Here is a 13,885-nt window from a genome sequence, read left to right as displayed (position 1 = left end):
GATAGCAAAGTGACGCTGAGCTGATCCTAGCAGGTCACCAGTGTCCTGGCATTACCTGCACTTCAGATTACTGAACAGCTAGAATAAGCAGGCAAATGACACCCCAGACACCCTGTCTTTGTGTGGGACATATTTATTACCAAGCTACTGAATCCTGCACACAAAGAGGGCCTCAGGGAATGTAGTATGTCTACAAGCCGATGCAAAAAGAACTGAGGAAAAAAATAAATAAATAAAGATAAATAAGCAGGCAACTGAAAAGCCTGAAGTTTAACTACCTCACCCGCACATTGATAATACAATAATGTGGTCAACCTGCTGTGGACTCTGAACAAGGCTTTTTTTGTTTTTCATCTAATTAGTAAAATAAGAGATTGAGGTTTTTAATCTTGCTTGCTCTTTCTTCCCTCTTTTTACCTAGAGGGTGTGCATGTATGTGTACGTATGTATTTCCTAAATGAGCAAAGAGAAAGTACATACATATACATTATGATGTGGAAAACATGAGATGGAGTCTGAGTTTGGTTTTATTTCCAACAAGAGGGTCATCAACATTATTTCAAATTTCCATGTTCTGTGACTGCAAGCAGTCAGATCCGCGCGCGTGTGTGTGTGTGTGTGTGTGTGTGTGTGTGTGTGTGTGTTTTATAGAGTGGGAGGGGAAGGGGGAAGCTGAACAGAGGATATGAATTTTAATCAGTTTCCTGAATGAATACAACACTGTATTTCCCCCTACTCTCCTTAGGATGACAATTCAGAGGAGATAACCTTCTCCTTTGAAAAACCTTGAAGGGAAAGTTTGTTTTACCATAACAAATGCAACAAAAGAAGAGGGAAGCTGGGAAAGGGAGAGGGCGGACAAATTAAATGTCAAACTTTCTCTCCTTACTTGAAGATAACAGCATACTAAGAAACCTTTTTAGAAGTTTAACATAAATGCAGTTAAGCTGTTCCCAGCTGCAGTAAACCTCTCTCTCACCTTTCTTTCTCTCTTTCAAGATATCTTTGAATGCCTTCTGCTTCATCATAAATCAGACCTGTGAGCAATTATCACTCAAGCCGGATGGCAGCGGCCTGAGTGGCCACTGCTATTCCACTGCTGTAATCTGCACTTCGTCAGGTTACACTACCCTTGATGAAATTTCACATTTCTTTGCCAATGAGCGTTACCTCTCCATTTATGACTCACTGTCTTTGCAGCAGAGAACTGTGAATTTCATTCCTCTCCTTGTAATTTGCTTAAGCATCATGGACCGTCCGGCGGTGCTGAGCACCCACAGCAGCCCATCGGGGAATCTCAGAGCATCCCAATAGGATGTGGTTCTGCTGCTGTTTCCTCAAATACTTCCCGTGAGGGCATATCTCAGCGCCTCGGACCGAGACTGGACACAGACACGCTCCTCTGGGATGGTGGTAATGCCACTGTCACAGCTATCAAAGGAATCCTTCGTATTCGTCATCCTCTATCCACGCTGTCCTTGGGTGACAGGTACCTCGCAAGCTCCGGCTCTACCAACCCCAACAGGGAAGGGGGAGACTCTCTGGCCAATCTTTCAGTCAGGAGTTAATAAAATGAAAAAGCCAAACCACCCCGAAATTCCACCCCCGCAAAAGGGAGCGGGTTCCAGCCCCAGGTCACGCAGGCCGGGTCTGTGAGCGCTGCCCGGTCTAGCACCGCCGCCTCCCCGAGAGCGCACGGCACCCAGCACGGACCTGCCCAAAGCTCCACTTCCCGACCTTTGCCGGGCGACCTCACACTTTTAAATAAAACCCCCAAACCAACCCAGAGCGCACCCGCTCCCCCGCCCAACCTACATCCCCGCGCACAGCTGTCAAGACGGGCATGAAAAAGTAGGCACAGAGAGAGAAAGAAAGAGAGAGCGAGAGAGTCACTCACCGTTGGCGGCGACACAGAGGTTTCCAGAGCCACTTTGAACTAAGAATGACTGAGGGACAAACTCTTCCTCAGAGTCCGAGCCCGCGGCCGCCCGGGCCGCGCCGTCGCCCAGCGACCGCCCCGGGCCCTCATTGGCCGGCGGCGAGGGGAGAGGGGAGGGGGACTGCGAGCGGGGGGTGGAGGAGGCGGACGAACAGGGCAGGGGGGGACCTGCGGGCCACAGACACACACACACACAGAGAAGGGAGGGAGGGGGAAAAAAAACACAGAAAGAAATAAAATGAACAAAAAAATCACGGCAAAACACGGACAGAAAGACAATAAAAGTCGAGCCGGGGCACGAGGGAAGGCCGCCCCCCCCACCCCGCCGCCTGCCTCAGCGGGGCAGCCCTGCCTGAGGGGCGGCCGACTGCACGTATCTGACCCCATTACCTGCTGCCCCTCGGGCTGTTACTGTCCTTTAAAACTCCTATCCTCCTAATATCAATCCTCTAGAACTCGCATCCCTCAGGTTTTTTGTTGGGTTTTTTCGGTTTGGTTGGGGTTTTTTTAAAGATTTTTAACATTGGCCAGAGCCCCTGGTGCGAGATGCGCTTTGTTCCCACGACATGGGCGCTCACTGTCAATGAGTCGTACTCATTGATGCGGCCGCGCTCCCTCTTTTCCCGTTAGGAAAGCTTTGCCCGACGTACTGGGAGGTGAATTATTTCAGACTCCATGTGAAAAGTGTAAAGTCCCTTTGGGGACTGGCTTAACAATTCCCTTCCCTCTAGTTTATAAAGCAAACAGCGCAAGACCTCCACCATGCAGGCAAGAGGTGGAGGAAAGGTGCGGACACCTCTGTGTGGGGTAGAAGCAACTTAGCAAACCACCACACTGATAGCAGGGCAGAAGCACAGCTCAGACCAGCGTCATTGCGTTGATTAAATGATGAGAAACACAACAATCCGGGTTCTAAGATTATATTTTACATAGAGCTGTGCCTGACTGAAGAAGAACTTCTACTGACTGCAAGGAAATTGAATCAAGTACGTGTAGGTTTAGATGCAATTGGAAAAGCATACTGTAAGCAATTAATGGTTACCAGGGTCTTATTCCAATCATATTTTTAAACAAAACTGGGAAGTCAGAAGTGCCAGACTGGCAAAAAAACTAGCAGGCAAATGTGGAGGTCAGACATGTGCAGTACATCAATAAAAACAGGGGGAATATGAACACAGACATATAATACAGGACAATGCATTTAAACATGAGCTTTTCCCCTTGCTACATTTGATCTGAAAGTCATCATGATTAATCTCCCACATTTTCCCAAATACTGATATGTTATCATGCAAAATCCATCAAAATGAAAGAACAGTCAGCACAAGAAAACCAGCAAACTTAAAAAATAATTCGTTTCTGAAAAAACACATTTTGAACATAGTATAGCTCACAACATAGCTGTACAATATTTCTTGATAAACACAACAGGAAAGGACACAAACCAAAACAATAAAGTGAGTTTAACATTTAAATCCCCCAGAGCTGGTTCTGCTATATTTTCTTCCACCTTGGTCATAACTTTTCCTCGTCATAAACCTTTGGATGTCACCTCCTTGGCATATGCCAATCTTATAAACTGCTAGTTATACTCAGAGAAGCAATTGTGGCATCAGAGGCAAACCCTGGGATCCAGGGAGAATACAGGACTGTACCTGTGCTTAAAGACACTTGTCACCCGAAGGAGAAAAGCCAGCGTTGGTTGAGAGCCTATGTGTGAACAGCAGCCTGTGCAGCATGCAGACCGAGAGCCGAGATTGAGCCCTGTGTGTTTTGTTATGATCAGTAGTGGAGTTGTCTGGATCCCCTTCTTTCTGACAAGTCTCCAGACAGAGAAGTTCCTCCTTTAGGAATGCAGCTTTTAAGGAATCCGCAACCCACTTCACACTCCTTGACCCTTTTTATGGTGCCAAGGCTGTAACCCTCCCATTGTGCTAACTACTGGTAGGAGCTGGAGACAGGAAGAAAAAGGAGCACGTGCAAGTGGATGAGCACTGCCTTCCTTGTCACTGTTCCTGACATGAAAACTGAGATTCAGCTCTAATTCTGATCTGCTTTTGAAGAAGCAAAGTCTACTCTGCGTCATCCTCTTTGTGGCAATAGAGATTTGATGAGCCCTGACATGTAACAAAGTTTAAATCAGGACTTTGATTTGCTATGCTTTCATTACAAAACAGGCTGACATGTATTTCTAATCCTGTGTAGTCAGAGGCTGAATTTTAGTGTGATGATGACTGAAATGAAAAAGAAGTGTTAAATCAATGTCTTCCTATAGACCCATACACTCCTTTGGTGTACTCTGTAAGGAAAGGGCATATTTTTCCAGCTATTGAGGAAGAAAATCTAGACTAAAAATTATTTCAAGTCTTTGATTCATTTACACAAAGACCAGTGAAATACATAAAAGTGAGGTTAATGGTGTAGCTACCCGACCAAAAAAAAAAGTATGGACAGTTACAGAAGAGCCCCAAAGCTCTCCGTGTTTAGACAGCATGCTTGGCATAACTATACATGAATTCTGTAGTCTGGACATAAAGAGCAGGAGCAGAATGAGCTGAATTTGGAATTGTAACCGTAAAAGCAAAATGTCAGTGCTTTTGTCAGTCCACATCAGAAAGTTTCTGCCATTTCCACATGGCAGAAGTTGTTTGGACTTTTTTTTGGTAGGAGCTTTCCCTATGTCCCACTGCTGCAGTTTTGGCAAGGATAAATTAAAAAAAAAATTAAAAAAAAAAAAAAAAACCAAAACCTATTTAACGGCAACTTTGGGTTTTAATCAACTACACCATTGCAGACCGCACATGAGAAGATCCCGTGGGCTTTCACGGTTGTTACATGCACTTCCAGCAGTGCATGAGCTGACCTTTACAAGGGAAGATTCCCTAGGAATTGTGCGTACTAACCACTCAGGGCTGTGCTGCTGCGAAGGGCACCGGCACATACCACGGTGCTCCCTGGAAAATTGCCTTTTGGGCATGAATGATGGAGTGGATTCAACAGGAGGTTTTGCCAGCTGCTGGGTGGAAGGTGTGCAATAGGCAGCTCTGCTGACAATATCCAATTAAAATGCATGGGAAACAAAGCCATACCTTCCTTTTTAACAAGTCAACAAGGCTGTAGGGCAAGCATGTGTTAAATTGTGGATCCTTTAAGAGAATTGCCTGCTTTTTTTCCAGCTTGGATAGAAAACCAAGAATTAAATCTGACCTTTTCACAAAAATTAAACCAAGACAGAGACGAAAGCTATAAGTTTGTTCCCTTCTCAGACAAGTATCTCACTGAATTTACTGCAACTTCAAGTCCAAGTAAAACAAGCAGGATTTGGCCTGTAAACTTTCATTCCAGCTGCCAGAGCAAAATTTCTAATTGATTAGAGCAAAATGAATTTGCAGCAATACTGGGTTGCCATGGAACCTGAACAAGTAGGACAAGTTACTTTGCAGAATGTGCTGTTTCTCCTTCAAAAATACAAAACAGAAGGACTAGATAACACATTCATTATGCACACTCTTGCAATTTGGAACTTAAAGAAAAAACAAAACGGATTCCAAGTATGGGCCCTTGGCATCAATTTGTAACAATCTTATATATCCGCTCGCAGTGAACAGTCAAAATTATGTTCTTTGGACTTGAGGCAGGAATAATAGTTGTTGAATGTCTCTGTATGAATGATGTGATACTAGCACATATTCAGAGGAAAACAGAACAGAACCTTCTATTTTATCTATGTGCCAGTATTTCAGATTAAAATTAAAAAAAAAAAAAATCAGGGTAAGATATGTTGCAGTGTCTGGTAGATTTATGAAAGTACTTAGGAAACACAAACTTTGGAAATAGGTTAGTACACAGAATCTGTTTCTCAGCTTAACTGAGGAACTCTGTAATATCCAGGCAACTGCTTTAAATTTAGGGAAGAGACAAGCAGAGCAGACCCTAAATAGTTAGGGGAAAGTAAGACAAACAATAAACATGCCTTCATTTTATGCTGCACATTTGGCTGTAATATTTAAGAATTACTTTATCTCTCACAGGATTTGGCATTCAGAGATCAAGAGCTGATTTAAAACGGGTGTATTCATGCTAGTGTGAATAGAAGGGCTGCCAGAAATACAGAACATTCACAGAGATACTTCTAAAGAAGGTCAGCAAATTGTTTCATGGACTGTATTCAGTGGATTATACTCATATGTTTATAATTTGTCCCAAAAGAGGTGAAAAAGAGTGGATATATACAAAGGCTGACTTCTCACACAGCTGAAATGACAACGCAACAGGATTTCATAGTGTTCAATATACCCAGAATGGTATTATCTGTGATCAATAAATAAGTAGTATCAGCTTTTTTCACCTGGTAACTTCTTCTATCAAGCTTCATCCAAGAACCTTTAAGGGCTTTACAAGCAGTGGGTACATAAACTTTGAAATACTGCTATCAGATCTGTTAGGATCTGTTACCAGATTGGCTGATACAATGGTCAGAGGGCTGGAACATGTCTGCTGTGAAGACAGGCTGAGAGAGTTGGAGTTGTTTAGCAGAGAGAAAAGAAGACTACGCGGAGATCTTCTACCAGCCTTCCAGTACTTAAAGGAAACTTGTAAAAAAGAGGGAGGATGACTTTTTACACAGGCAGATAGTGATAGGCCAAGAAAGAAGGGTCTTAAACTAAAAGAGAAGAGATTTAGATTGGATACTAGGAAGAAATTTTTCCCTGTGAAGGTGGTGAGGCACTAGCACAGGTAGCCCAGAGAAGCTGTGAATGCTCCATCCCTGGTAGTGTTCAAGGCCAGGCTGGACAGAATTTTGAGTAATCTGTTCCAGGGGAAGGTGTCCCTGCCCAGAGCAGGGGAGGTGGAACTAGATGACCTCTAAGGTCCCTTAGACCCCAAACCATTCTGGAGAACAAACTTTCATTTCCGACAGATGAGGAAACTGAGGCATAGAGACGTGTAATAATTTGATTCAAAATTCTTTCATTTCCTGTATCTGCACGTTGTATCTCTAGCCACTGAAACAGTCCAAAAGGCTATTTGTCACACTCAAAATATTTTAAATTTGAAGAATTCCCACCATAAAGGAGTAGCAGGCATGGGGAGAAGTACTGTGATTGCAATATACCTCAGTACAACCACTGCAGTAGTTCTCACATAAGAACATTTGCATTAAGTCCTATGACTGACATTGACCATCTTAAAATAGGAAAGTCTCTTACCAAGGTTAGAACTGGTGGACCAGTAAAGTTAAGCATCACTACAAACAAAAGACATCACAGTACAGCTCTGGCCTTTAAAATGAGGCTTTGCTTTGTGGGTTCACAGAAAGGCTGTGTAAATGATAGCAGAGTGTATTCTGTAGTGTGTTGGCTGAGTTTATTATCCTGTCAAAGGAAAGAGAGTGTAAACAGATGAACTTCTTTTAACTTTTTTTTATGTCTTCCCCTCACTTTAATCAGAAGTTTTGAGTGATCTGTACTGACATTGACATGAAATCTTATTGATTAATATTAATTTATAGCTAGTCTTGTGCTGGAAAAAAAACATGATCTGCCTAAATAACTGTTAGGTACCTCTGTATGATGAAGGAAATAAATTAATAATTAAGTCTAAAACTCAGGCAGCTTCATCTCACAGCGTATCTGATTGATTAAAATCACACAAGCAAGAAGCAGTCTGGCAGAGCTGAGATCCTGTGTGAGAGCTATCCTTGCAAAGTAGCAAGCAGGGTGGGCACCAGGACATCCCTGGATTGCTGAAGTGTAGGACGAAGTGGAAAGGACAGTGATCTGCCTGCATAGCAGTGTTTGGCTCCTTGAAGAATATAAAAGGCAGTGATTTGTTCCACTGGTATTTCAGGGCATCACAGATCCTGAAGGATTGAGGAAGAGAGTGGGAGAATATCTGCCATTTTGCTTTTCATGGTGAAGAGGAATGTATATGAAGATGAGCCCTGATTATCACATGCTAGAAGACTAGCATCCAGGAGCTTCACTCCTTCAGAGATGGAGAAAAAAGGAATTTTCCTAAGGGACAAACAGCATTCATGTCTTCCTCATGGAAGCATATCTAGCCTTTCCAGTGGACAGCATAATACATCTCTGTAAAAAGAGCAAGCTGAACTAGCTGTCTAGCAAAATGTGTTAGTGAATCATAGGAGTAAGGAATTGTTGTGCAGATTTATTGCTGCTCTTTAACAATAGGTGGTCACAACATTCTTAGTTCAACAGGCAATATATATCTTGTGTTTAGAATTGATTAAAAAAGCAGTCTTGGAAAACTACTCTTAGTTATTTATATTTCCTGAATTTCCACCTGCACTAATGTTTATTTTACTAAATTTAATTTTGTGTATTTGATTTATAGCTTTAAAGCCAGAGGGGAAAATGAATGAAACAAAGGGGACAAATGAATATCATCTTAACAAGAAAAACCTGGGCAGTTGCCGTGTCACTAAAATTAAGAAATGAGTAGTTGTGCCTAGAAAATGAGAAATAATCACATGCCCTGTATGAAGACTGGCATACTGAGGGAAAAAGGGCCATGTGAGGTTAAGAAGGAATGAATAGATTCACCTGAGCTGAAGTGGAGTATGAAGAACACATGTTACATTCTTCACCTGCCTTGTGGGTGATTTGTGCTACTCTTCTAAATTGAGTTTTTTCCTGCCACTATGCAGTGAAGGTAGGCAATGATTTTCTTTAACCATTTACCAGGATAGTGCATTTTCTATGGAGGAAGTCAAAATGTCACTGTCACATGTCAAGGGCTTAGAAACATTTTTGTTTGTACAGAGCACACCTTGGGTAGACCCTCCTCTGGGTGACAAACCTCTAGACTGGCAGCAGCTTGGTGAGGAATGAAATGCTGGGATACATAAAAGCATCACAGCTGAATGCCTGTTACCTGCCTCTGTCCCAGCACAGATCTGGAAGCAAGTGTTTGGGTCTTATGCAATTATTCCCCATAGTAAGGGGAAGGCAGAAAGGGACAAGAGACAAGGCAGACTTCAGATCTCCTTTCCCCCAACTCCTGAGGTTACTAACCTGACCCAAAACAGCAGAAAACAATTATTGATTGAGCAAGATGGAGAGGAGCAGGGAGAAAATTGTTCCCTTCTGAAGTGCAGTTCCTCCAGGGCCTGGGGTGCTCTGGAGCAGCACAGCCACACTTAGAATTTTTTGCCAACAGAGGAAAATAATACCACAGCTTTTCAGAAAATTACACGGGCAATTGCCTGAGCCGGATACTCAGCTTGCTCATTTGTAGGCACAACAGTAGAAACAGATTGTGTAAGTTAGATACACAATTTTCTATAGCATCCATCTCCAAGGCTCAAGTCATGCTGCTATTTAAAAGCACAAACAGGTAATGTAATTTCCAAATATGTGGGAGATCTCATGTATCTTTTAGAAAATCAAAGAAGGATCAAGAAAGAAAGACTTTATTCTGATACAGACAGTATAAACAATCCGAATCACCGCAGAATATTTATATCATGCCTTGTGAAATATTTATGCAAGAAATTCACATCGTCTAAAGTTTTAAGCTAAATGTGACCCCCTAGTTATGGCTCAGCATTACAAAAGCTTCTGCAGCTTTACTCAAACCCAGCTTGTAAAAGAATAATGTAATCAGTAGGCAGTCTGATGAGCTGCCTGTGAAGTGGCCTCTCTCAGTCTGACATTAATGCTCTATCTGATCCAAACACCCAGTATAAAGTATGAAGTTCTCTGCAAATGATTACATGCAAATCTCCTAAAAGGTCCATTTTCCTGTATTTGATCACCAAACTGTAGGTTTTATAGAAATTGCTTTCTCTAAGCTTAGTGCTAACAAAATGGTTTACACTAGCCTTGCAGAACTCTTCCTGATAGGCTTGGTTAAGGTAAAGAACTTGTTCGTGCTACCCCAGCAGGAAAGAGCTATTATACATGGGCCACTGCAAGGCTTTTTCACCTGCCCTAGCAAATAAAATTTACAGAAATGTCTTGCAGGGTTGTTGGCAGTATTTTTTTAAAATTAACTTTAAAGTAATGACAGAGGAGACAAAATTATGGAGTGCTAGAAACCAACGAAAATCACGTGATGTTTGAGTCCACCTACAAGACAGCAAAAGGAATTCATCCTAAGCCAAAGCACCGAAAAATCCACAGGTTCAGCTCATGATCAGAGATACAATCTGCAACTCTCCTGGCCCAGGGGATAGGTTCTAACACATATGTGTAAAACAGTACATGATGAGGCAAACTGTGCTGTTAAGGAAGAAAATATTAACTAGACAATCACAAATAAGCATTTCCTGAATGAGTGAAGATTGCAGTTGCTAAGAGAAATCCAGGACTTGCTTGGGGAAACAGAAGGATAATGTGACATTTTGCAGCATAGTCAATATAGTATCTCCCTACAGTCAAGGGAAATAAAACCTTTATCTTCCAGAGGCTTTTTCTGTCTCCAGTTTGAGTTGGAATGTCTCATTTCTCTTCATTGGCTATACAGGGAGCCTTGATGATCCTTAGTTGTGCGTAAGTGAAAGTGTCATGAACCCTTGGTTTAATGTCTGGAATTTGCCTGAAGGTAAGGCAATCTCACTAAGATGCTTTTGGCAGTGACAGTTTGGGTTGCTCCATAATACAAATCCGTAATTGCCCCATCATATGTGCAGACTTGACACTTCCCTCCTGAGCTTATAGACAAAGGTGCTGTACAGTAGCAATGGAACTGGGGATTATACACACAGGCAGCTGGAGATAAAAGTTTCAGGAAGGAGAACTCTGATGCAAGGATATTTATGCTTCTCTTGGGAAAAAATATAGTCTGCCTGAGTAAGTAGTCCAAAGGAAAAACATAATAGCTGCAGGTCTCAGGAGTCAGGCAAAGGGGTAATAAAGGTATACTGCAGTGAGACCCCACCTGTCTATGCATAAGTGTTCTGGGGAGGAAATTCGGGGTGTCGGGAATGTTGTCTGAATAAAGAGATTGTATCTGTTCCAATTACTGTTGAGATTACTGTTGACTTTGAATTTAACTTGATCAGTCTCTTAGTGGGGCGGTCTCCTCCTAGTCCCAGTCTTTATCCCCATGAGGATTGGAGGCTTGCATCCTTAAAGTTGTGTGGGAGCTGTTTTCCAATCACTGTCAATTCTTATATCCTAGCCAAGCTCACTTATTTTTGGAGGACTTTTTTTGCCGTGCATAATTTCAAAGAAAGCAAACAGCCCTCCCTGCAACATCTAAGAGTCATGGTTCAGAAGATCACTTTCTTTCTTCAGCTGAGAAAGAGATCAAGGCAATTTGTACTAAAACACTCTTAGATGAACTTTTAAAGGGATCTGATTAAGAATAAAGGTTATTTTCATCACACTGTGAGCTAGCTCTGGGGATCTGGAAAATGTAAGACCCCTGCAGAAGGGGAAGCAGGATGGCTGTTCTGGGATGATGCTGAGACTCAGTCCATGTGCTCCAGACATCAGAAGCAGAGCATAGTGCTGTGCTCAAGGGGCTGCACCCCTGCTAGCACTTGTGCTCAATGCTGCACTGCCGTGTGCAGCCTGCAGCACCTCTATGGCTGGATGCACCTAGGTTGATAGCTAATCCTTTTTGGCTTACTCTGAGAGTAACTCCACACTCTATAACCTGGGGAAGAACTCTTCAGACCTGTCTGATGTGATCCTTATGTGTCAGACTCTCATTTGGCATCCACCTCATACTCTTGAATGCATTTGAAGATTGTGCATACCCTGTGCCTGGTACAGCTTGTTAAAAACCAGACCTATCCTGCATGTTCTAACAATTTCAATCAGTTTTCTCTATTTATTCTGCAGGCTTTTCAAGATATGGACTCCTCCTTGTGTGCATGTGAGGCATGCGATACTGCAGGACTTGGATCTTGTGTTTAGCCATTAGGTGTTCTTGCAGTGCAAGCTGTAAGAGTAGAGAAGCTGTTTGTGCTCAAGTAGCTGTAATTACTGTGGAGGAGAGCAGTTCACAGTGTTCTGTAGGCAGGGAGAGGCTGAGAGTGTCCCTTCACTACAGTCTGCAGGCAGGACAAGTGCTGCATTTCCAGGGAGGTCCAAGTGGAGATCACAGACTTATGAGAAAGCTGCTAGGAAGATGCGTACCCCTCACTGCTCTATTCCAAAATTTCACCTTATAAACTTGCACTTCAGCTTTGTCTTCCCAGAAAACTTTCTGAATTTTTGCTGATGCAAATGTGTCTGTTTCTGAGGCTATGCATCTCTAGGGGATGCTCTTCTCTCCTGGGAAAGATTGCCATTTTTTGGTATTGCACAAAAGAGTAAAGCAGGAGTATGACAATACTGAGCCAGGAAAATATAGAGTTTGACCAAAAGTTGTGATTTTCTTTACATTTGTTTCAGTCTTAAAACAACTTAGAAACTAAACGCTAACAGCCACCCACAAGAAGAAATGAAATGGATTGAGAGAAATTTTCAGGTTACTGACTGACATTTTAAATCCCAAAACATGGGAACAATCCCTTTTCCTCCAAAATAATTTATGTATTTCAGCAGAAAACAAAACAACTTGCAATACAAAAGAAAAAAATTCAGAAAGTTTGAGACACCACTGATGTTACTGTTATTTTTTTCTCCAAAAGATTAATTAATGTCTTTAAAGCTGCAATTTAAATAGCCTCAATCAAGCCTTTACTGACTTTTGCCCTATAAGAAACTTTACTTTGACTTTTGTTCAGTTCCCTGCTCAGTAGAAAAGATGAAATTTTCAAGTGACTATAAAAAGATTAGACCCAAATGATGATTTTCTAGATAGAGGGAAGGTACTGATAATTCAAAACACACTGCAGGCACATCAGAATTATTTAAAAATTCCAGTAGTTCAGAGAAGACTGGCTATAAGAAGTAAAGCTAAATACAGAGAAAAGAATACCTGGTCTCATTCATTGAATGGTCTCTCTAGCTCTCATTTCTCCCAGCCTCTGTGTTTTTCAGAGGGATAGTTAAAGGAAATAATTCCTATTCAAGAGAAAACTCTTTTAAAAAGATGAGAGCACTGTTAATAAATAATTCAGTTATTGGAAATAAGGCACCCGAGCCCATGTGAAAATGTGCTGCTGCTTTTGCCAGAGCAGAACACACTACTGATCCACCTCACATACTTATCCCTTTCCCACCACTGTCTAATTGCAGCCATGCAGTGCTCCCATGAAACAATTTATTACACCCAATGGTATAGGGGGAAAACTCTTTCTGATACTGCATAGTAACCAATACTAGACAAGGAAGCAAGATGGCTAAGACACCTTATTTTTCCCTCACTGTTGAAACAGTACATGCTATATATTCCAAATCTCTGGCAAAACTGACATGTAACAGGTAGCTTTACATGCTTGTGATGAAACATTCCCTGCTTTTCTTTTTTAAATTTAATGGCTTTAATCATGGTAAAATGCTAATGGGAGAAGAGAATCCTTATGTTTTGGGTGACAAACAGCCCTTATTGGTTTTGTCTGTATCTGAAGTGGTTATTCACTATAGCATAAAATCCCTGCTATAACAAGTCTAACTTGAAATTCCTGATCAATTAGTCTGGCCAGCCTGATCCAGAGTTTTGGAGGCCCAACAATGCCCACTCTTGGATGAGCTTCTGTTCTATTGTACTGAACACTCCTCAGTAGGCTGGTGAGCAGACTATGTAACATCATGGTCTCTTTTATCTCTAATTGTGATGATTACCTGCCTGACCTCTTTGACAGGCTTGACCTTCTGTACACTCTTCAATCGTTTATACAGCTATTTTCTTTCTTATGATTCCTTTAGAACTACAGACCCTGATCTGCAAGGAACGTGCAGACCCAGCTGCCTTTCATCAGTCCACGTGTGTCATTCAAATGCCTATGAGTGCAGAAGCTCTGACTAAACAGCTCTTGAGACACTTCTGCAGACATTACACAAGTTCCACCACCCTTTATGAGCC

At 42.0% G+C, this 13,885-nt stretch overlaps 1 protein-coding gene across 1 annotated transcript in view; it reads right to left on the bottom strand.

The window, feature by feature from the left end:
* TENM4 (teneurin transmembrane protein 4) overlaps nucleotides 1–13,885 on the bottom strand; it is a 349,338-nt gene that overhangs the window by 263,998 nt on the left and 71,455 nt on the right. Inside the window, exon 3 of the mRNA XM_058863767.1 lies at nucleotides 1,898–2,107. Coding sequence (XP_058719750.1) covers nucleotides 1,898–2,107 — 210 coding nt within the window. The remainder of the gene's footprint in view (nucleotides 1–1,897; nucleotides 2,108–13,885) is intronic.

The sequence above is a fragment of the Poecile atricapillus genome, chromosome 1, assembly GCF_030490865.1.
Source record: "Poecile atricapillus isolate bPoeAtr1 chromosome 1, bPoeAtr1.hap1, whole genome shotgun sequence".
Lineage (NCBI taxonomy): Eukaryota > Metazoa > Chordata > Aves > Passeriformes > Paridae > Poecile > Poecile atricapillus.
Note: the sequence above shows the minus strand (reverse complement) of the source record. Positions and strands in the feature narration are given on the sequence as shown.